The sequence below is a fragment of the Aquarana catesbeiana genome, linkage group LG03, assembly GCF_042186555.1.
Source record: "Aquarana catesbeiana isolate 2022-GZ linkage group LG03, ASM4218655v1, whole genome shotgun sequence".
Lineage (NCBI taxonomy): Eukaryota > Metazoa > Chordata > Amphibia > Anura > Ranidae > Aquarana > Aquarana catesbeiana.
In genome coordinates, this window is record NC_133326.1 from 719,167,697 (window position 1) to 719,192,696 (window position 25,000).

At 46.5% G+C, this 25,000-nt stretch overlaps 1 protein-coding gene across 1 annotated transcript in view; it reads right to left on the reverse strand.

Moving 5' to 3' along the window:
* Positions 1-25,000, reverse strand: part of LOC141133714 (NACHT, LRR and PYD domains-containing protein 12-like) — a 200,615-nt gene that overhangs the window by 1,440 nt on the left and 174,175 nt on the right. Inside the window, exons 12-13 of the mRNA XM_073623234.1 lie at positions 19,259-19,335; positions 1-222 (exon numbers count right to left, since the gene is read on the reverse strand). The exon at positions 1-222 is cut by the window's left edge and continues 1,440 nt beyond it. Of these exons, the coding sequence (XP_073479335.1) occupies positions 19,293-19,335 (43 nt within the window). The 3' untranslated portion in view covers positions 1-222; positions 19,259-19,292. The remainder of the gene's footprint in view (positions 223-19,258; positions 19,336-25,000) is intronic.

Here is a 25,000-nt window from a genome sequence, read left to right on the forward strand (position 1 = left end):
GATCCTCATCATCATCATAGTAAGTATTGATAATATTGGAAAGTGCGGAATCCTACAGAGAGGAGAAGAGGGAATTCAAAATGGGAGGCGACCATTATATCCATGAAGAGTAGAAGACTTTCCTTTAGAGGATTGCAGAGTAATCCGAGGTGTCGGTGAAGACATCCTCTATACATGGAAGAGGTCCAGCAGGACACAATCACCAGACACATCTCTGGCCATCTACAAGAGATAATTGTACAATTACACCGAGATATTACGATGTATACATTCCATGAAATGTTTCATCAATACATATATATGTGAATGTGATGTGTATATCATTCCATTTTACACAGGGACTCGTCATATAAGTAATTTGGCTACTTTCCATCCACAGAAGAATTGGGATCATGTGACCTGAGGAAGATCTGCAGATCCCAATATCAGCAGCAGAGCCGACTGTGGAGACGATTGTATTCAGAATATTGAAGGTCGGCCCCATTCCCATCAATGGAACAGCCAGGACGGGTTTTATTATTTTCTGTTAGGAAGTGATCCAGATTTATAGAGTGGAGAATCCGGAATCCAGGAACTGGGACTGATCAGCACTAGAAATGGGCCAACAGTTCGATCCGAGCAAAAGTTCGGCCCGAATATAAACTGCTCGCCTGTTTGGTAAACAGCCAAATTTTCGGTTAGCTCGACGGGATGTTCACCCGCTGAGCCCCCCACAATGCACTGTGCGCTTTGCAGTGCATTCTAGAGGACCTAATTGGAAGAAGCCAGCGGTCAGGTGCAAGGCTTTGCCAATTAGCACTTTCAGGGCACTGATTGGACAAAGTGATGATGACTTTTTCCAATCAGGGCTCAGTGCTCATAGTCCCACCCCACACTATAAATGGTTCCTTCTCATAGGAAGCCTTTGCAGTATTGGAGTGGAGATAGATAGAGCCGGGCTCAGTTTACTACTAGTGAGTTAGTGTAATAATTTATTGTGACTCTGAGTGTAGAGTGTGAGTATAGTGTAGTGTCAGTGTAGAGTGTTAGTGTATTTTTAGTATAGTGTGTGAGTATTTTGTGTCAGTATAGTGTAGTGTGTGTGTGTAGAGTTTTAGTATACTGTTAGTATAGTGTGTGAGTATAGTGTAGTGTGTTGGTGTAGTGAAGTGTTTAACACCACATTACATAACATTTAGTGCTGTGTACCCTTTTTCTTGGTTGCTGCATGTTTTTTTTTTCTGTCCCCTGCCTGTCACCTTTTTTAAAAAATTGTCAGACGCAGTTTTTCTGACTGTGACGTTGGTGTCCCCCCATTTTTATTTTATTTTTTATAGTTTTTACATTTCTGTCAGCTGGCAGTCCTCGATTTAAAGTTCACCAAACACCACTTTTCATTGAATAAAGTGCATCCAATCACACATTTCCCAGTTTCTAATAAATTTGGGTAATAATCCCCCATCATGTCTGGGAGGACAACAAGGAGAGGCAGACGTTCCCATGACACTATAAGGGGTCCAGCAGCATATGTGTCCACAGGCAAAGGTGGACGTGGACATTTTACACAGGGACTGTTATTTGCATCCAAAGTCTGACAAAGAGACCCCAGAATTTATTCAAAAAATCTCCAATCCTGTTCCTAGTGCACTACATTGTGGCCTCATCATACAGACTGTCCCCCAAGGCATTATTTACAAAATAAAGAAAGCTTGCAGGAAAAAACAATTTAAATGTAATTTATTTCTTTATAAATGTCAGTTTTGCTGCAGCAGGTTCTATACATGGTACAAATGTGCCACTTTACAGGCAGACTAAGGAGACCCCCCCCCCCCGGCACTATATTTAAATTAATTTTTAATTTTTATAGTTTTACTTTAAGCATCACAAAAATCACTGCTCCTTTAAAAGAGATAGTTTTTTAAAAATAAATATTTCATTGATGTCCCCCAGGGCAGTACCCAGGACCCCATACCCTCTTTATGGCCAATTTCTTGCATATAAGCCTTCAAAATGGGAAATTTTGATTTTTCCAGTTCGGGTCCCATAGACTTCAATGAGGTTTGCCGTTTGGGTCCAAACTTTTGTGATGTTCGAAAGTTCTGACATGAACCAAACAAGGGGGTGTTCGGCCTATCACTAGTGACTACACGTAATGCTCTGAATTGGGATGGGTGACACGCAATGCTGCGGGTGGGGATGGGTGATACACAATGCCCTGACAGGGGGTGACACACAATGAACTGAGAAGGGGGTGACACAGAATCTGCCTGGGGGTGACATAGAATCTGCCTGGGGGGTGACACAGAATCTGCCGGGGGGGTGACACAGAATCTGCCGGGGGGGTGACACAGAATCTGCCTGGGGGGGTGGGGGGTGACACAGAATCTGCCTGGAGGGTGACACAGAATCTGCTTGGGGGGTGACACAGAATCTGCCTGGGGGTGACACACAATGCTGGGGGGTGATGGTTAAAATAAAGCATTGTTTTCCAATGAAAATTGTGTCAGTAAAAATGTATTGTCAGTAAACTTTGACACAACAGGACAGTGTCTTGTATGAATAAAGAGAGTCCCGGAGTAGAAGGAGAGGAAAGGATTAGCGTAGGGACGGCATGACATGTGGGGACAGCACAGTCATGCTTTTGAAAAAGAAAAATTTGTCCCCTTTAAGAAAGGGGGACCCTGTGACAACTACACAGACGAGGAACTGCAAACATACATGGGTACAATAACCCTTCCAACTCTGACCCGCCAAGCGCGCGCAGAGATGGAAGCACCACTCACACTAGACGAGCTGATGGAGGCGGCTGCCTCTTTTCCTACCTGCAAGGCCCCGGGGGATGATGGGATCCCTATGGAGGTTTATACCCAATATGGCGAAGTAATATTACCTAAATTGCTAGAAGTATTCAACGCCTAATTTAAGTCGGGAAAGCTACCCACTACCATGACTAAGGCCAACATTATACTACTGCTCAAATCGGGTAAAGACCCCAGCTCATATAGGCCTATCTCGCTGCTACAGAGCAATGTTAAAATACTAGCCAAGGTGCTGGCCATGAGGGTCAATAGGATAATCTAATCCATTGTTCACTCGGACCAGGCAGGATTCAGGCCACGAACATCTACAGCGACCAATCTCAGACAACTATACCTGAACATGCAGACTCCCTCAGATTCAGTTGGCTACAGAGCACTGTTGTCTCTTGACGCCAATAAGGCATTCGACAGTGTTGGCTGGCGATATCTGTGGGCTGTGCTGGCCAAGTTTGGGTTCGGACCCAGGTGGGTGAGGCTGCTGTATGACACACCACAGGTGGCCATATGCATGTCGGATAGGCTGTCACACGCCTTTGCACTGGGCAGGAGAACTAGACAGGGGTGCCCCCTGTCTCCCCTGCTCTTTGCACTGGCCATCGAGCCCCTCGCGGTGCAGGTGAGGGACTGCCCACAGATTAGGGGATTTTGTTATGACGAATTGCATGAATTCATCATGCTTTATGCTGACGACATTCTTCTCTTTTTAGAAGATGCGGAGGAGTCCTTGAATCAGGTAATGTCCCTTATAACGGAGTTCGGCCACTTTTCAGGCCTCACAATTAACTGGACCAAATCAGCTTTAATGTTTATAGACGGGTCCCCTGCATGCCAGATACACATAGTATCCACTTTCAAGTATTTAGGTATATACATTTCCCCTAAACTAACTGAATTTTGCAACCTGAACATACACCCCCTGCTATCTCGTTTTAGAGATAAAATAAACATATGGAACAAACTTAAAATGTCCCTAGCAGGAAAAACAAACCTCATTAAGATGATTCTGATGCCGCAGTTTTTATACATACTCCATAACACACCAGTAGTTATCACGCTGAAGATATTCAGAGTCATTAACTCTTTATTTAGGCTGTTACTATGGCACACCAAGCCCCCCAGAATTAAAAAAGAGCAACTGCAGTACCCAAAGGAGGGGGGGCCTCGCCCTTCCCAACCCTTGGATATACTAGTTGTCAGTACAGCTACAGCACCATATAGGTGCCATGGCCCCCTTGCCGACGGGCTCATCGGCCATGCTCATGCTGATTGGCTCAGGGGCGGAATCTATTCTCGAGGGACAAGTAGCCCAACACTTCCAAAGGCCCAACAAACAAATGCCCACATATGCACTCTTCAGAAGGTATAGAACAAGACTAAACAATTACAAAATGTGACAGGGTTCACAGCCTATAGCCCACTATGGGGAATTAAAACATACGCAGAATTAGCTAAGATCAGACAGGGACCCAGGTGGTGCCCCATGGGTATAACCCACCTGAGACACATTTTTCATAATGGGACCTTGCTCTCTTTTAAGGACCTACAATCCAAATATGCTCTGCCTTCCAATATGCTATTTTATTACTTACAATTACAACATGCTGTTAGAGCCCAAGGGGATGCAATGGACTGGACTCAGTCCCCCACCCCTGTCTTTCATATGTTACAGGACGCGTCAGATACTAAAGGTATAATTTCACAATGCTACAATATGCTACTATCGTCATTCCTAGAAGGGCACCCTACGAAGGCAGTGACACACTGGGAGACAGACTTGGGCCCCATTGCAGGGGAGCTGTGGGAAGAGGCCCTGCAAGCAGTTAATACATGTTCGTTAAATGTGGATCAAAAAGTCTCCCAACTATATATATTATTGAGAGTACACTATACCCCTGTGAAGCTTTAAAAAATGGGCAGAGCACCCGATCCACTATGCGGCAGATGCAGAACGGTGCCTGGGGATCTTATTCACCTCCTCTGGTGTTGTCCCAAACTCCATAGATATTGGATGGAGGTCCTGGCTACAGTGAATCAGGTGTTCGAGACCAATGTCCCCCTTGACCCACTGAGTTGCTTACTGGGAGTTCTGGAGGGGGCAATAGCGGAGGAGGTGACGGGAGTCACCTTTGCCAGAGCACTGTTTCAGGCCAGGAAAACAATACTTATGAGCTGGAAATCTGCTATACCGCCAAGGAGCATAACATGGATACAGCACATGGGAAAAACACTCATAATGGAAAAATACATATATCAGCACAGGGGAAGCCCTGGAAAATTCGACAAACTATGGGACGCATGGCTTGACACACCAGGAATAAGCCCCATGGAGCTAGTTCACATGAGGCTGTTGAGAGGCGTTTAAGTGTAAAGAATGATGAGGGAGACATCCGGACGGTTGTTAGATTACATGACGGGAACAATACAAGGACATAGGTGGCAGGGAGCTGACGCAGAGGGTGGAAATTTGACGTAAAATGAGAAAAAATTAATAGTCTAACATAAGGGATACATGATCAGATGCTGAATTTAAGAATTGACAATTGTAACAATGGATCATAAATTGGATAATCCATTATATGGATGAAGTTTACTGTGGTTCATGTTTGATTGTATTGTTTGTTTTCTGAGCAATAAAAACCTTTTGATTCAAAAAAAAAGAAAGGGGGAGTGGCCAGAGCAGGGGAGGCGCTCGGGTCAGTAAGATAGGAGGAAGGGGAGTGACGTCACTAGTGAGCGGCAGAGGAGAGGATTCTACACACTCTCACCGCTCTCTGCCCCCACTTACTTTCTGCATACTCGGTAATGGCGGCGATGGATGAATTATTGTCACAGCTCCGAGCGGCAGGAGCTGCACAAGGGACAGACTGGCTGCAGGCACAGGTAATGGTCATTATAAATGAAGAGAGAGTGGTGCCAAACGGGGGAGACTAGTCAAGGTCGCCGGAGCACTTCAGCCCTGACACCTCTCCTGGTGGTCAGAGGCAACAACAGCAGCTAAGGAGAGAGAGAGAACCTCCACCCCCCAGCAACCAGCAGCCCCAGGGATCCGGGAATGGTGACCTAAGAAGGACCCAGCGCAGAGGCAGGAGCGCAGGGATGGGGGAGCCCAGCACAGCACATGGCTCTGCCCCCCCTGCTTGTTGCAGATGCCAGGAACATGCAGCTAAGGCTGCGGGAGAAGGTCAGAGCAGCCAGTCGGCCCAGCGAGGGAGAGCCATGCCTCGGGATGCTGGCCAGGCTGTCAGGGCGGCCACCAGTCCCACGTTGACCAGAGGGAGGACTGTGAGGAGCACTGTGACAGTGGTTAGCGAGGGCAGACCAGGAGAAGGAACAGGAGTCCATCAATGCAGTCAGCAAGCAGGTCTGGCGTGGCAGGAAGGAGAGAAGGACAGGAACAGCAATGCAGACCCCCGGCAACCAGAGCAGGACCCTCTGGGGTGCAGCCAGTGTTCATTCAGCTAGAGGAGAACAGCGACAGATCAGAGGGAGAACTGTCCGGGTCGGAAGGGGACAAGGACCTGGGACATCCATCAGAGGTGGATTCCGGAGTGGCAGCTGGTGGGCCACTCCTGGGCAGCCCGGTGAGTGTATTTCTTCCTTAGCTGCTTCTTCTTTACTAAAACATTTTTGGATCAGGGAAGTAAGCGGGGGTCCCAGAGGGAAGGTAGTTCATCAGGGAGAGGTGGTGACAGGCCCCACACAGGACAGCCTAGGGGCGCAGGACTTATTGAAGGTAGGGCGGGCCTGCAGGATTTATTGTTGGGTTTAAGGGACTTGGTACAGTGCTTTGAGCCAAGCACAGGGGACAGTCTGTTGCCGGCGCAGGCATGGGCGCCGACACAAGGTAAGGATCATGCGGCGACGGCCCCACCACCTTCAGCAGTCGCTACCAGGGTTGCAGGTGATTCACCTGCGATGGCAGCGGGAACAGGGATGGCGGTAGTCGATTCTCCCGACGTACCAGCCAGCTTTTCGGATCCAGACAGCCAGGGAAAAGTAGGGGAGAAAAAAAGCAGATTCGGTCAGGTGGGCGGACTCCACAAAAAGCAAAGTTTATGTCTGTTTTGAGGGCCCCCTGGGTGCCCATCTTAAAACGGAGGTAAAAGAAAAAATTTGGAAAGGGGAATATGTGGAGTAGGGATGAGCTTCGAGTTGAACATCGCATGTTCGACCGTTGTTCGAATTGCGAACGATATGGGCAATTCGCGCCAAATTTTAGTGGCGCATCACGGCCCATAATTCACTGCGGCATCGCAGTGCATTGCTGGCTGATGATTGGCCAAGCATGCACTATGACCCGCATGCTTGGAAAATCACAGCGCCGTCTGTACAGAGAGCCGTAATTGGCCAAAGCCAGGGTGGCTTTGGCCAATTATGGCTCAGGGGGTTTAGTACATGCCCCACACTATATAAGGCCGTCTGCACGTCGGCTCTGTGAAGTGTGTTCCCGTGTTGAGAGACAGATAAAGAGAGAGACAGTGTCATTTGATTTAAGTTAGATAGAGTAGGCAGGCGAGTCAGTTAGCTGCACTTACAGTGTATTGTGTATATATATGCAAAACAAATATAAAGAGGGAGACATAGCTGTCTCTAATGAAAAATGGGATTTTGAGGGGAGATGGTGTATCTGTTTAAGGTGAGCCAATACAACAGTGGTTAATATAAAAATATACATTTTATTGAAAACATTTAAAATGTACACTACAAAAATTGCAATCAAACGTCATAATACGACCATGCAATAACTTGTGTTCAGAAATCAATTGTGATCAGCCGACATGTTTCGCATATATTGGGATCTGGCACCCATGGGTTCTATTGCTCCAGGTGACTCATAAGGGGACATTTGGCTGTGGAAGTATACGGTTGTCCTCATATTTTGCAATAGACTAGGTGAGCCTAATTATGTTATCCTGTATTTATGTTTTCATTTTTCATCATGATATCCTTCATTATTTTCTTTATCTGCATTTTAAATATATCTATAATCACAATAATAATTCATATTCTGTATATAATTTAGATGAAATCTGTGATGTCCTTAATGCCCTGACACAGCAAAATATATGCGAAACATGTCGGCTGATCACAATTGATTTCTGAACACAAGTTATTGCATGGTCGTATTATGACGTTTGATTGCAATTTTTGTAGTGTACATTTTAAATGTTTTCAATAAAATGTATATTTTTATATTAACCACTGTTGTATTGGCTCACCTTAAACAAATACACCATCTCCCCTCAAATTCCCATTTTTCATTAGAGAGAGCTGTCTCCCTCTTTATATTTGTTTTGCTATTTTAGGGATTGGGAGTCCTGTCTCTGTTTCTTCTGAAATATAGTCCAATCATTCATTCATTCATATATGTGTGTATATATATATATATATATATATATATGCATCCTAGGTGTTTTGTGTATATATATATATATATATATATATATATATATATATATATATATATATATATATATATCTGAAGAAAATTGGTGGTGTTCTTCTGATCCTATTAGTACCGCATGCAGCTGCAGTATTTACAGTTAGTGTAGTGCGTCCTCTGCACAGTGTGCACCTAAAGCTACCTGAAGACAATTGCTGTTGTTCTGATCCTATTAATACCACAGGCAGGCAGCTACAGTATTTACAGTTAGTGTACTGTGTCCTCTGCACAGTGTGCACCTAAAGCTACCTGAAGAAAAATTTGTTGGTGTTCTTCTGATCCTATTAGTACCACAGGCAGCTGCAGTATTTACAGTTAGTGTAGTGCGTCCTCTGCACAGTGTGCACCTAAAGCTACCTGAAGAAAATTGGTGGTGTTCTTCTGATCCTATTATTACCGCAGGCAGCTGCAGTATTTACAGTTAGTGTAGTGCGTCCTCTGCACAGTGTGCACCTAAAGCTACTTGAAGGCAATTGCTGTTGTACTGATCCTATTAATACCACAGGCAGGCAGCTGCAGTATTTACAGTTAGTGTACTGCGTCCTCTGCACAGTGTGCACCTAAAGCTACCTGAAGACAATTTCTTTTGTTCTGATCCTATTAATACCACAGGCAGGCAGCTACAGTATTTACAGTTAGTGTACTGTGTCCTCTGCACAGTGTGCACCTAAAGCTACCTGAAGAAAAAATTTGTTGGTGTTCTTCTGATCCTATTAGTACCACAGGCAGCTGCAGTATTTACAGTTAGTGTAGTGCGTCCTCTGCACAGTGTGCACCTAAAGCTACCTGAAGAAAATTGGTGGTGTTCTTCTGATCCTATTAGTACCGCAGGCAGCTGCAGTATTTACAGTTAGTGTAGTGCATCCTCTGCACAGTGTGCACCTAAAGCTACCTGAAGACAATTGCTGTTGTTCTGATGCTATTAATACCACAGGCTGGCAGCTACAGCATTTACAGTTAGTGTACTGTGTCCTATTCACAGTGTGCATCTAAAGCTACCTGAAGAAAAATTGGTGGTGTTCTTCTGATCCTATTAGTACCGCAGGCAGCTGCAGTATTTACAGTTAGTGTAGTGCATCCCCTGCACAGTGTGCACCTAAAGCTACCTGAAGACAATTGCTGGTGTTCTCATACTACTAATACTACAGGCAGGCAGTTGATTCTGCTAGCTGCGGTATCAGTATATATATACATCCCAGCTTTGTGCAGCTACATCTCACTGCAGGCCATTAGTATGTCTGGAAGGCCAACAAGGAGAGGCAGACAGTCACAAGCCAATAAAAGAGGGCAAGCAGGCTCTGTGTATAGAGTCAACAGCGCTGGTCATGGAGAAGGTGCATCCTCATTAGCACGTGGCCGTGGGACATGCTTGTCCTTCTTTTCGGTAGCTGGCTGTGTTGAGCCGCAACATGCGGAAGACTTGGTAGAGTGGATGACCAAGCCATCCTCATCCTCCTCCTCACTGACTCCACGTGGGTGCCTGATAGGAGAGAGGAGGAGGAGGCACATCACCAACAAGGCAGGATGCCCTCCAGGGGACAGCTTAAGGGCAGCACACCGACTGCATCACACCGCAGAGCTCCGCATGTGCAGTGCACTGCTGTCTCTGCACGCTATTCCAACAGTTCTTTGGTGTGGGCCTTTTTTTTGAGACGAGTGCATCGGATCGCACCGCTGCTATTTGCAACATATGTCTCAAGCGTATCTCACTTGGCCAAAACATCACTCGCTTGGACACCACATACTTGACCAGACATATGTCAACCTGCCATGCAGTTCCTTGGCAAGCGTACCTAAAGGACCCACACCAAAGAACTCCTCATCAGCTGGGATCTCCAACCCCACTATACCTTCAGTCCTCTCTGAGACCTGCACTGAGAGGAATTAAGGTGTAGAATTAGGTGTGTTACAGCCAAGTACTTGCGGGCAATCTGCTATCGGTACACCAACATCAGATTGTACCAGGCAAATTTCTATGCCCCAGCTGCTGCACCACCGAAAGAAGTTCGCTCCCAGCCATCCACATGCCCAGCGGTTGAATGCTAGCTTGGCTAAATTGCTAGCACTTCAACTGCTGCCTTTTCAGTTGGTAGACTCTGCCCCCTTCTGTGAGTTTGTGGAATGTGCGTTTCCTCAGTGGCAGGTTCCCAAACGCCACTTATTCTCAAGGAAGGCGATTCCGGCTCTCTACCGACATGTGGAAGACAATGTCTTGGCCTCGCTGGACAGGGCGGTCAGCGGTAAGGTGCATATTACCGCTGATTCATGGTCCAGCAGGCATGGACAGGGATGTTACCTATCTTTCACGGCACATTGGGTGACTCTGCTGGTAGCTGGGAAGGATGCAGGACAAGGTGCAGTAGTGTTGGAGGTTGTTCCACTACCATGCCTCAGAAATGCTACTACTGGTGATTCTGACACACCTCTCTCCTCCACCCCCTCCTCTTCTTCTTCCTCCATGGCCTCTTCCTGTGCTTTGTCCTCGGAACCAGCGGTGCTCCATAGGCGTTCAAGGCGCTACGCAAGTACGCAGGCCAAAAGATGCCTTGTATTGCTTGAGGTGGTGTGCTTGGGGGACAGGAGCCACACTGGGGCAGAGATTCTGTCAGCTCTGCAGGGGCAGGCCCAGAGGTGGTTGACACCATGCCAGTTTAAGGCCCCTTTCACACGGACGGACCGTCTATCCGTTTTTCTTCCATCCGTCGACGGACGACAATGCATTCCTATGGGCAAACGGATGACCATCCGTTGCCATCAGTTAACCTCCGCTTCCGTTTTTATCCGGTTTTGTTAACGTACAAAGCTATGTCCAGATCCGTCAAAACGGATATTAACTAACGTTAACGGACAATGTCCGTCAACATCCGATCAGTTAAGATCCGTTTTGAAGAAATAATTTTTTTTTTTGTTTATCTGTGAACTCAACATATGATCCAGGCAGTAGTTGGACAATAGGAAGTACATCCCCAGTACATGCCCAAGGAGAAACATGGCAAGAGATGTCTCACATGAGGAGCTTATAAACCTGGTGCACGAAAGGCCAGGCTTGTGGGACTTAACTTGTCGGGACCACAGTGACAGAGTAAAAATACAGCAGCTATGGGATGAGATCTCTAAGCTTGTGACACCAAATTGGTCCACCATGACTCCCAAACCATGAAAAACGTGGTAAGTGTGCAGCTTGCTCTTTTGTCAGTGTTTTTATATAGTCATTATGGCTTGGTTGTAAATTTTTGAATGGTGTCAGGGTTATGTTTAGCATCTTAGCAAACTTTATTTAAGTATTTTATGTCTCTAGTATAAAAATGTTGCAAACACTAACAAACATAAATGAAATGTTCAGCAGAGAGGGCATGGTTGATACAAAGATTCACATGCATTATTACAAACGTTAAATAACAATACATACAAAGCATTGTGCCACATGGTTTGGCTCTGCTGCAGCAAGAGAATGAACAGTACATTCTCACATGTTTCCATAATCTAATGTCAAAATTTTTACTCAAATTCTTTCTCAATGTGTGTTTAGAGGATTTGAAATTAACAGAAGGTGGCGTTCTCTGAGAGATCGTTTTCGCAGAGATTTGCATGATGAGGCAGACTGTGCAAGCGGTTCTGGAGCTACCACAAAGAAAAAATCTATCTACTTTGAAATGCTGTCCTTCCTAAGGAAAGTCATGGATGTTAGACCGTAAGTGACGTTTGGATGTTCAATCTATAAAGTTATAAAAATAGGTCTCCATATATTAAGGTTTTGTGACCAAATGTTCCTCCTTTTTATTGTAGTACATCAGAGTGTGAGGAGAACACTGACAATACTAAGACAGAAGCAGTGCAGGGAGTTGAGCAAGCCACACAAGAGGGAGAAGGAGAGTCCCAGTCTGTGGATGAGACAGCATGTCCTAGTGCACGTCCAAGTTCTTCTCAAAGATCCGTACATGTAAGCATACTATTGATTACTATACTTTATCTGATATACACCAAGGCATCATTGCATTTCTCAATCAGCATATTATTCTCTACAGATTAGTCATGACAGGCCAACAACATCATGATCCTCCCGTCGTGGCAAAAAGCCAGAAAATCCAGAGATGGAGAAAGCCATGAAGTCCTTCATGGATGAGATGACCTCATTTAAAAGACAGGAGAGTAAAGATCCATTCTGTGATCCAAATAACTCAAATGCATCCTTCCTGAGGACAATTTATCATACACTTCTAAAAGCACCAGCAGAGAGGCAGATGGAGATACATATGGGTATTTTTAATTATGTGGGGGGATGTATTAGAGTCAGGAATGCCATTGCCCACTATTAGCCATTATGAACCCCCTCAGAGGTCATACTGTCAATATTCTTATGAGTCCCCATGTCTTCCTGCCCAGCCATATCTACCGCCCTATCCACAGACCCCTGTGCGTGCATACAGCTCAATGCACAATACACAGAGGCCTTATGCTTCCTCTCCTGCTCATTCCTCACAGGGAACATATCCTCAGAGTGTAAACACTAGCGCAAATTCTGCTGATGCTTCTCAAGCTAATAGCCAAACCAGCTCTGGTTCTTCTTCCCAACATTCCACTTCCTATTCCCCATCCCCCACCTCTTTTTATCAGGATTTGTAACCTGGTTTTTCTGTTAAACTACAAAATTTCTAATATTTTGCATATTTTATGATTTTGTTCATACTTTGATAAATCAAAAAACAAAGCTCAGTAAAACAAAAGCATTGTCCCTGCCCTGCATGTCCCCAATACTGTATAGCATGACTTGTAAAACTTGTGAGCAGTGTTGCCAACCTACCAGATTGAAATTTACTGACACCACACCCAAAAATTACTGGCACCGCCACGTTTTTACTGGCATTTCCAAAAGTTACAAAATTACAGTTTTAAGTGCAAATTAGAGTTTTTAGGCTACAAACAAATACAATACGCAATTAGCAATATGATTTAAGGGTAGATAATAAGGCAAAAAACATATTTCTTATTTTATTTTTGATATAGTAAGTAAGTAGCTCAGGGACTGGCCTCAGGAGGGCAAGAAATTAGAATGGGCGGCACACACATAAAACTGATGATGAGACCTCCCCGACACAACACGTCCCCTCCTGAGTCACAGTGACAGTCTCTCTCCAAGCCAAGTGGTCCCTCCAATCCACTCCAGTCTAAACAGCACTGACGGTCCCGGTCCCAGCCCGCCTTGCTCCCATACCACAGACCCGCACACGAGGCTCTGGCTGCTCTGCTTGGCTCCATTGCACCATGACATCACACGACATGCTCAGGCACCGCCTCTGCCAGAGCCGCCCGATCACACTGTAGCAGGCACGCGGATGGTCCCAGCTGACTCCGGACCAAGCCGAGTGTCACAGCCATATTTTTTACTGGCAACCTTTTACTTTTACTGGCATTTACTGGCAGGAGAAAATTGCCTGTTTTTTACTGGCTGCCAGTAAAAATACTGACGGTTGGCAACACTGCTTGTGAGAAAGATTCCTTCCAACATGAAGGGGTTGATTTATTAAGAATTTGTATAGCTATATGACAAGTGAAAGTGCATCTCTTTTTGTTCTGTGTGAATGAGGCAAAAAAAGATATAAAGAGGTTATATCCCGTGTTGTTTGAATGTAAATCAGTATTTTCAAATGGAAAATACTGCATTTAGCCATTAGATGGGGCTAAGTATCATAGTCATTCCCTATAGTACTTAGCCCCATTTAGTGATCAAATGTGGTATTTTACTGTAAAACAATTAACATAGGATATAACCTGTTTACATTCAGTTTTGTCCTATTCGAACTTGCACTTTTACTGATCGGATGGCTCTATGAATTCTTTATAAATCAACCCTTAAATATCTTCTCACAGATAGTAGGGGTGGGTAGTGTACTCCTAATAAGGATAAAGGGGTTGGGTACTGGTGTTCTGCCAAGAAAGTTCCCCTCGGTGGATAAGGACCCCCCTCTACTGCGCAGCCTCTAGCCGAAGCCAAATAGAATAGAAATCAGTTGTACACAGCGCCTGTAAGGGGGCCCCTCGCGGGCTCGCTTCGCATGCCGCGCTTCGGTCCACTTGGATGGTGGGGCTTGAACCTGGACCCAGGGCGCAGGCGCCATGTACAGCTGATTCAAGTTTTTCAGCTTCGGCTATTTTTGGCGGCTCCTAGTCGTTTGTACTGTGCAAGTGCTGTGCCTGCGCAGTACAGGGGGGTACTTATCCGCCGGGGGAACTTTCTCGGCAAGACACCGGCACATAGTAAATATTGACTGTGCCTCTACTGATATCAGGCACATGTCACATGTCAAGTACTGTATAAGCTACAGACAGATAGAAGCGCATGTAAAGAGGTCATGGACCCTACCACTTCACTTCTGCTTTTTCTTGCTCTCCATTCTCCTCATATAGGCAAAAACGACAAACAATGTCACGCTGTCCCAAAAATGGTTGGAATCCATTGCACAATGCAGATAGCACACACAAGGACAAGGACAATGGAAGGACAACTCACTCACTGAAAACTGCAATGCAGCATGGGAGGAGCAATGCTTTCTGGGTAATTTCCTTAAAGGCACAGAAACTACTGTAAACGGATCAAAACGGATATAAAAACGGATGTAAACGTGTACATTAACGGATGAAAACGGATGTTAACGGAACGGAAGACAGATGAAAACGGAGATTAATGGAACGGATGACGGATGAAGATTGATGAAGCAACAGATAAGAACTGATACGTTTTTAACATGGCTAAACTGACGGTGCCCGTGTGAAAGGGGCCTTAGGCAGGAATGGCGGTTTGTGACAATGGCACCAACCTCCTCTCCGCCCTCCGACAGGGACAACTCACCCATGTGCCCTGTTTGGCTCGCGTCCTTAACTTGGTGGTGCAGCAGTTCTTGGGCAGGTATCCGGGCTTACAGGATGTCCTGAGACAGGCCAGGAAAGTCTGTGTGCATTTCTGTCGGTCATATAATGCCAGTGCTCAGCTGGCTGACCTCCAAAAGGAATTTAACCTGCCCAAGAACTGCCTAATCTGTAACATGCCCACCAGGTGGAATTCAACGTTGGCCATGTTGCAGCAGCTGCACACGCAGCAGAGGGCCATCAATGAGTACCTGTGCGACTATGGCACCAGGACAGGGTAAGGGGAGCTTGTTTTTTTTTCCCCACACCAGTGGGCCATGATCAGGTATGCACGCACTGTCCTGTCACCATTTGAGGAGGCCACGAGGATAGTGAGCAGTGACAGTGCATGCATCAGTGACACTGCCCCCCTTGTCCACCTGTTGGAGCAAACGCTGCATGGAATAATAGACAGAGCACTTGAGGCAGAACAGAGGCAGGAAGAGGAGGACTTCCTTAGCTCTCAAGGCCCCCTTTATCCAGACAGTGTTACTGCATGCCCGCCGATCACACAGGAAGAGGACGAGGAGGAGGAGAAGGATTGTGTCAGCAGGGAGGTGGAGCCTGGCACTCAGCAGCAGTCTTCAAGGGATCATTTACAGTCCCAAGAAACCCATGGACTTGTACGTGGCTGGGAGGAGGTGGCTGCGGATCATGTCATCCTTAGTGACCCAGAGGACTCCGGACCGAATGCCTCAGCAAACCTACGCTGCATGGCCTCCCTGATTCTGCAAAGTCTGCGGAAGGATAGTCGTATTCGTGGTATCAAGGAGAGGGGTCAATACTGGCTGGCAACCCTCCTTGATCCACGTTACAAGGGTAAGGTTGCGGACCTTATCTTCACATCGCAGAGGGAACAGAGGATGAAACATCTTCGGGAGGCCTTGCAGAAAGGTCTGTGCAACGCGTTCCTAGAGACTGGGAGGTTACAAACTCCTGTTCCTGGACAACGTGTTGAGGCTTCGGTCTCACAATTTTTTAGTCTGCAACCCCAAGGTATGATCGGTTCCAGCAACCATCACCAGCGTCTGTTTTACGTGGTGCAGGAATACATAGGGGCAAGATCTGACCTGGACAACTTTCCCATCGAAAATCCTCTGGGTTACTGGGTCTTGAGGATGGACCACTGGCCAGAGCTTGCACAGTATACAATTGAGCTACTGGCCTGTCCTGCATCCAGCGTTCTTTCAGAATGCACATTCAGTGCTGCTGGAGGCTTTGTAACCAATCACAGGGTGCGCCTGTCCACCGACTCGGTTGATTGACTGACCTTCATAAAAACGAATCAGTCTTGGATCACCACCAGCTACCAAGCACCTGATGCTGATGTAACCGAATATATTTTTTTGAAATGTCAGATCCCTTCAAGACTGCCTATGCTGATGCTGAATGACTATCCTGTTATGCTGAGTGATTATCCTCTTCCTCCTGAATGATCATGCTGATAGCTTGTAAGAACATTTTTGGTTCTGGGCACCGCCACCAGTGGCTAAGGCCCAATTTTTCAGCCCCTGTTTAACAATAATATTAATATAATAATAATTGTAATGTAATTACAATTTTTGATGCAATACTTTGCAGCAGGGCTCATTCCTGCGCTCCAACTAGAGTATCTGTGAGGGGTTGAAGTGTTGTGGCACCAGCACCATTGCCTAAGGCCCCATTTTTCAGCTCCTGTTTAACAGGGGCATGTAATTTCAATGTTTGATACAATACTTTGCAGCAGGGCTCATTCCTGCTGTTGCAGTGTTGTGGCCCCAGTGCCTAAGGCCCAATTTTTCTGCCCCTGTTAAACAGGGACATGTAATTACAATTCTTGATCTAATATTTCACAGCAGGGCCCATTCCTGCGCCCACCAAGAGTAATTGTGAGGGCTTACAGTGTTGTGGCAACACCACCACCACCACCACTAAAGGCCCAATTTTTGTGCCCCTGTTCAACAGGTGCATGTAATTACAATTCTTGATATAATATTTCACAGCAGGGCCCATTCCAGCGCCCACCAAGAGTAACTGTGAGGACTTACAGTTTAGTGGCACCACCACCACCACCACAGGCCCAATTTTTCTGCCCCTGTTCAACAATGGCATGTAATTATAATTCTTGATCTAATATTTCACAGCAGGGCCTATTCCTGCGCCCACCAAGAGTAACTGTGAGGGCTTACAGTGTTGCGGCAACACCAACACCTAAGGCCCCAATTTCTGCTGAGTATATAGGGCAGGCCCCTACTTTCAAACATCCAAGTTCCAAACGACTCCTACTTGCAAATGGAAGGAGACAACAGGAAGTGAGATGAAACCTACCCCTAGGAAGGGAAATTCTCTCCTGTAAGAGGTAATATGGGAAAAACGTGTCTCCTCTCCACTGATGCTTTATCACCTATCCTTGTTTCATGAAAAACCCCAAATTTTCAAAAAACATTTGTCATTGGGACAGAAAGTAAGGTGAAATCTTCTGAAGAGGTGCAGAGACAGCAAAACAAATGTTACAAGGGTGATAACCCTTCCCTATGTTTTTCAAAAAGCTGAAAAATAGATTTTTTGGCTGGAGCTACACTTTAAAAATGTACCAGTTCAAAATTACAAATAGATTCTACTTAACGACAAACCTACAGTCCCTGTCTTGTTTGCACCGTCTGTATACTGCTGTTCAGAGTATATAGGGCCTGGGGGCCCCACGCCTTTCCTTTTTTTAATTTGGGTGCAGGGTTCCCCTTAATATTCATACAAGACCCAAAGGGCCTGGTAATGGACTGGTGGGGGGTACCCATGCCGTTTGTCTCACTGATTTTCATCCATATTATCGGGACCCGACATTATATTAAAGCCAAAAGCATTTTTAAATGACTTTTATTCCTTTAAACATTTCATTTTGTGCAGGGATTGTTCTAAGCACGGGAAACATGCGCCACTTTACAGGCATACTATAGACACCCCCCCCGGTACGATATTTAAAGGAATATTTCACTTTTTTTTTTCACTTTAAGCATCATTAAAATCACTGCTTCCGAAAAAACGTCAGTTTTTGAAACTTTTTTTTGCATTGATACATATCCCCTGGGGCAGGACCCGGGTCCCCAAACCCTTTTAGGACAATACCATGTATATTAGCCTTTAAAATTAGCATTGATTTCGAACAGTCGAGTCCCATAGACTTTAATGGGGTTCTAAAGTTTGCGCAAACTTTCGGTCCGTTCACAGGTTCTGGAACCAGGGGGTGTTCGGCTCATCCCTAATGTGGAGATCTTCACATTATTGCCACTAGAGAAATTCAATCTGGACAGATTGAAGCCAGAAGAAAGCAAGAAGGAGGATAGGGAAAAAACGCAGATACTGGCTGATTCCTCATACTTTTTCAAACTGGTTACCGGCATTCACCATCTTGGCAAGTGTAGTGGGGGAAAAGACCCCAGAACACTGCTCGGCTTTGTTCATATATCTAGGAGCCATTAGCGAGGAACACCGGACGTATGGCAGTGTGGCATGGCTACGGTACGATTAACAGTTTTGACAATGGATGGCCATCCGACCATCAATGCGCTAGGACCACAAGGATATTAGCCTGTGGATGAAGCTTATGACAGCGGCGCGGGCTCCTAATCAGGTTTTTCAGGCAAGGGTCGGAGGTACCGCAGCCTCAGGACAACCGACCGACAAAAGATAAGTTGTTAGAATCAGGTTTCTCTAGCGGTTTCAAAATACTGTGCTCATTGGCAACCATCCCACCCATAAGAATTTAGCTCAGAGCCCCAAATTTCCAATCAGATGACAATGGAGGCGGAGCTGTAGCGGTGATCTGATGTCTGGGCACCTGTATGTGGAGTGCAGCTAGCGTGTCAACGCAGGCTTGTAGTACAATAGATAGGGGCGCGCATGCAATCAGCGCTGTGAAGGGGGCACCGGTCACACAGCAACACGGGAAGTGGGCAATACTGAGCAGAAATGAAAAGGAAAAGAACACAAAGATTACTATTACTAAATTACTATTACTGAATAAGGAATTGTATATTTAAGGATCAGAAAGAGAAAATAAAAGCTGAGAGTTCATATCACTTTACTCTGATATCATTCCATTCTGGACATTCTCTTCATATCAGGATCCGTGTATTACCTGCAGAGGGGGGGAGCTCCCACACACCATCTTCTTATCTTCTTCTGTCTATAGATACTTCCCAGCGTCCTCCACCCCTTCATAGAAGAATAAAATGAGAGTGTTAGAGGAAAAAATGTTGCTGTGATGATGGAAAAGGGGGGAGGGGCTCATACTGTGTTCTGTAAAAAATGATGGAAAAGTGAGGGGCCCTCACCATGGCAGGGGCCCACACACTCATGTCCCTCCAACCATTGGGATGGCAGACTGTATACCTGGTGTGCTGGGCTGTCCTGTGTACAGGCTGAGAACACACATCCGATTGGCTTACTGACACAATGGATAGACAGTGAGGGATGGGGGGGTAATTATTTTTATGTGAAGATAAAACCTTGTGGAAGATTGTTGGACCTGACTAAGATTATTATTGGTGGATCTGATTTTCCCCATCCCCCATCTGTAATGATAAAACTTGGCATGAGGAATAAATTCTAGATCATCTGGGAAATCTGTGACTGGCACAGGAAATCTCAATCATCTCTGTCATTATTAGGGATGAGCGAATGGTTTGGCCCGAGCATGAGTTCGAACCGAACTTTGGTTGTTCGGACATTCGGCGAACAGTGAACAATATGCGGTGTTCTGCAAACATTGAACAATATGTGGTGTTCGTCAAACAGCGAACAATATGCGGTGTTCGGCGAACAGCGAACAATATGTGGTGTTTGGCGAACAGCGAATAATATGTGCTCTCATCCCCTTTTTTCCTGCGGCCTGCCAGTTTGCGTGCTTAGATAAGGTTCTGGTATGGATTTTGGGGGGACCCCTACGCCATTTTTTAAAAAAAAATGGCGCAGGGTTCCACTTAATATCCATACAGAAGGGTCTGGTATGGACTTTGGGGGAGACCCCTACGCATTTTTTTTTTTTTGGTTCAGGGATCCCCTTAATATTCATACCAGACCCAAAGGGCCTGGTAATGAACTGGGGGGAACCCATGCCATTTTTTTCAATGAGTTTTATCTATATTGCCGGGACTAGAGATGAGCCGAACACCCCCCGGTTCGGTTCGCACCAGAACCTGCGAACGGACCGAAAATTTGCACGACAGTTAGAACCGCATTGACGTCTATGGGACTCGAACGTTCAAAATCATTTTAAAGGCTAATTTGCATGGTATTGTCCTAAAAAGTGTTTGGGGACCCGGGTCCTGCCCCAGGGGACATGTATCAATGCAAAAAAACTTATAAAAGCGGCCATTTTTTCAGGAGCAGTGATTTTAATGATGCTTAAAGTAGAGAAAAAAAAGTGAAATATTCCGTTAAATATCGTACCTGCGGGGTGTCTATAGTATGCCTGTAAAGTGGCGCGTTTTTCCCGTGCTTAGAACAGTCCCTGCACAAAATGTTATTTTTAAAGGAAAAAAGTCATTTAAAACTGCTTGCGGCTTTAATGTAATGTCGGGTCCTAGCAATATGGATGAAAATCAGTGAGACAAATGGCATGCGTGCCCCCAAGTCCATTACCAGGCCCCTTGGGTCTTGTATAGATATTAAGGGGAACCCCACACCCAAATTAAAAAAGTAAAGGTGTGTGGCCCCCAGGCCCTATATATACTCTGAACAGCAGTAAACAGGTGGTGCAAACAAGACAGGGACTGTAGGTTTGTTGTTAAGTAGAATCTGTTTTTGAACTGGTACATTTTTAACGTGTTTAGCTCCAGTGAAAAATCTATTCTAAGCTTTTTGGAAAACATAGGGAAGGGTTATCACCCCTGTGACATTTGTTTTGCTGTCTGTGCTCCTCTTCAGAAGATTTCACCTCACTTTTTTGTCCCAATGACAAATGTTTTTTGAAAATTTGGGTTTTTTTTGTGAAACAAGGATTGGTGATAAAGCATCAGTGGAAAGGAGAAAAGTTTTTCCCATATTAACTCTTACAGGAGAGAATTTACCATCCTAGGGGTAGATTTCATCTCACTTCCTGTTGTCTCCTTCCGTTTGCAAGTAGAAGTCGTTTGTAAGTTGGATGTTTGAAAGCCTGACCTATATACTCAGCAGAAATTTGGGCCTTGGGTGTTGTTGTGGCCACAACACTGTAAGCCCTCACAGGGCCCTGCTGTGAAATATTAGATCAAAAATTGTAATTACATGCCCCTGTTGAACAGGGGCAGAAAAATTGGGCCTTTGGTGGTGGTGGTGCTGGTGCCACAACACTGTAAGTCCTCACAGATACTCTTGGTGGGCGCAGAAATGGGCTCTGCTGTGAAATATTAGCTCAAGAATTCTATTTACATGTCCCTGTTGAACAGGGGCTGAAAAATTGGGCCTTAGGCACTGGTGCTGGTGCCACAACACTGCAACCCCTCACAGATACTCTAGTTGGAGCGCAGGAACTAGCCCTGCTGCAAAGAATTGCATTAAAAATATCAATTACATGCCCCTGTTAAACAGGGGCTGAAAAATTGGGCTTTAGGCACTGGTGGCGGGACTGGTGGCGCCCAGAACCAACAATGATCTTACAAGCTATCATCATGATCATTGAGGAGGAAGAGGATAATTACTCAGTACAGCAGGATAGTTACTCAGCATCAGCATAGGCAGTCTTTGAAGGGATCTGACATTTCAAAAAAATGTATTCGGTTACATCAGCATCAGGTGCTTGGTAGCTGGTGGTGATCCAAGACTGATTCATTTTTATGAAGGTCAGTCGATCGACCGAGTCAGTGGACAGACGCACCGTGTGATCGGTTACAAAGCCTCCAGCAGCACTGAATGTGCGTTCCGAAAGAACGCTGGATGCAGGACAGGCCAGTAGCTCAATTGCATACTGTGCAAGCTCTGGCCAGTGATCCATCCTCAAGACCCAGTAACCCAGAGGATTTTTGGTGATAAAGGTGTCCAAGTCAGATCTTGCCCCTAGGTATTCCTGCACTATGTAAAACAGACGCTGGTGATGGTTGCTGGAACTGATCATACCTTGGGGCTGCGGACTAAAAAATTGTCTGAATGCATCAGTCAGACGGCCACCTTCTCCACCGCTCCTTCTTTCACTGACCGAACCCTCAGCAACATGATGTCCAGAAACAGGAGTTTGTAACATCCCAGTCTTTGGGAACGCATTGCACAGACCTTTCTGCAAGGCCTCCCGAAGAGGTTTCATCCTCTGCTCCCTCTGCGACGGCAAGATAAGGTCCGCAAACCTTACCCTTGTAAGGTGGATCAAGGAGAGTTGCCAGCCAGTATTGTTCCTTCTCCTTGATACCACTAATACGAGGATCCTTCCGCAGGCTTTGCAGGATCAGGGAGGCCATGCAGCGTAGGTTTGCTGAGGCATTCGGTCCGGAGTCCTCTGGGTCACTAAGGATGACATGATCCACAGCCACCTCCTCCCAGCCACGTACAAGTCCATGTGTTTCTTGGGACTGTAAATGATCCCTTAAAGACTGCTGCTGATGCTGAGTGCCAGGCTCCACCTCCATACTGACACTCCTCCTCCTCTTCCTGTGTGATCGGCGGGCACGCGGGAACACTGTCTGGATAAAGGGGGCCTTGAGAGCTAAGGAAGTCCTCCTCTTCCTGCCTCTGTTCTGCCTCAAGTGCCCTGTCCATTATTCCACGCAGCGTGTGCTCCAACAGGTGGACAAGGGGGACAGTGTCACTGATGCATGCACTGTCACTGCTCACCATCCTTGTGGCCTCCTCAAATGGTGACAGGACAGTTCATGCATCCCTGATCATGGTCCACTGGCGTGGGGAAAAAGAAAACAAGCTCCCCTGACCCTGTCCTGGTGCCATAGTCGCACAGGTACTCATTGATGTCCCTCTGCTGCGTGTGCAGCCACTGCAGCATGGCCAACATTGAGTTCCACCTGGTGGGCATGTCACAGATTAGGCGTTCTTGGGCAGGTTAAATTCCTTTTGAGGTCTGCCAGCCGAGCACTGGCATTATATGACCGGCGGAAATGCACACAGACTTTCCTGGCCTGCCTCAGGACATCCTGTAAGCCCGGGTACCTGCCCAAGAACCGCTGCACCACCAAGTTAAGGACGTGAGCCAAACAGGGCACATGGGTCATTTGTACCTGTCGGAGGGCGGAGAGGAGGTTGTTGCCATTGTCGCAAACCACCATTCCTGCATTAAGTTGGTGTGGCATCAACCACCTCTGAACCTGCCCCTGCAGAGCTGACAGAACCTCTGCCCCAGTGTGGCTCCTGTCCCCCAAGCACACCAGCTCAAGCACCGCATGGCATCTTTTGGCCTGCATACTTGAATAGCCCCTTGAATGCCTACGGAGCACCACTGGTTCCGAGGACAAAGCACAGGAAGAGGCCATGGAGGAAGAAGAAGAGGAGAGGGTGGAGGAGAGAGGTGTTTCAGAATCATTAGTAGTGGCATTTTGGAGGCATGGTGGCGGAACAACCTCCAACACTACTGCACCTTGTCCTGCATCCTTCCCAGCTGCCAGCAGAGTCACCCAATGCGCCGTGAAACGTAAGTAACGTCCCTGTCCATGCCTGCTGGACCATGAGTCAGCGGTAATATGCACCTTACCTCTGATCGCCCTGTCCAGCGAGGCATGGACATTGCCTTCCACATGCCGGTAGAGAGCCGGAATCGCCTTCCGTGAGAAAAAGTGGCGTTTGGGTACCTGCCACTGAGAAACCGCACATTCCACAAACTCACGGAAGGGGGCAGAGTCTACCAACTGAAAAGGTAGCAGTTGAAGTGCTAGCAATTTTGCCAAGCTAGCATTCAACCACTGGGCATGTGGATGGCTGGGCGCGAACTTCTTTCAGCGGTGCAGTAGCTGGGGCAGAGAAATTTGCCTTGTACAATCTGACGTCGGTGTACCGAAAGCAGATTGCCCACAAGTACTTAGCTGTGACACACCTAATTCTACACCTTCATTCCTCTCAGTGCAGGTCTCAGAGAGGACTGAAGGTATAGTGGGGTTGGAGATCTCAGCTGGTGAGGAGCAAGGAGAGGTCCTCTTTGTTCTTTGGTGTGGGTTTTTAGATATGCTTGCCAATGAACTGCATGACAGGTCAACATATGTCTGGTCAAGCATGTGGTGCCCAAGCGGGAGATGTTTTGGCCACGCGAGATACGCTTGAGACATATGTTGCAAATAGCAGCGGTGTGATCTGATGCACTTGTCTCAAAAAAAGGCCCACACCAAAGAACTTTTGGAATAATGAGTAGAGACAGCAGCGCCCTGCACATGCGGAGCTTTGCGGTGTGATGCAGTCAGAGTGCTGCCCTTAGACTGGCCGCTGGAGGGCATCCTGCCTTGTTGGTGATGTGCCTCCTCTCCTCCTCATCCTCTCTCCTATCAGGCACCCACGTTGAGTCAGTGACCTCATCATCCCCTCCCTCCTCATCACTGAAGCAAACCTGGCAGTATGCTGCAGCAGGGGAACATGACTGCCAGATTGCTGTCCTTTTTGGGCACCCCCTCTGTCCATGCTCACGTTACTGCCTTCATCTAGCTCAGTATCATCATCAGAGCCTTCTAAACGCTGGGCATCCTCCTGGAGCATGTACCCAACACTGTGGTCAAACACTCCGCAGGAAGACATGGTGGGGCTAGGGAAGGAGTGACTGATGCCATTGAGCCGAGGGAAGAGGCCGCGTTGGCAGCTGCTTTGCCAGACAAAGTACCCTGAGCATGGGTGAGAGGATGAGGAGGATGAGGACGGCTTGGTCATCCACTCAATTAAGTCTTCCGCATGTTTTGGCTCAACGCAGCCAGCTGCCGAA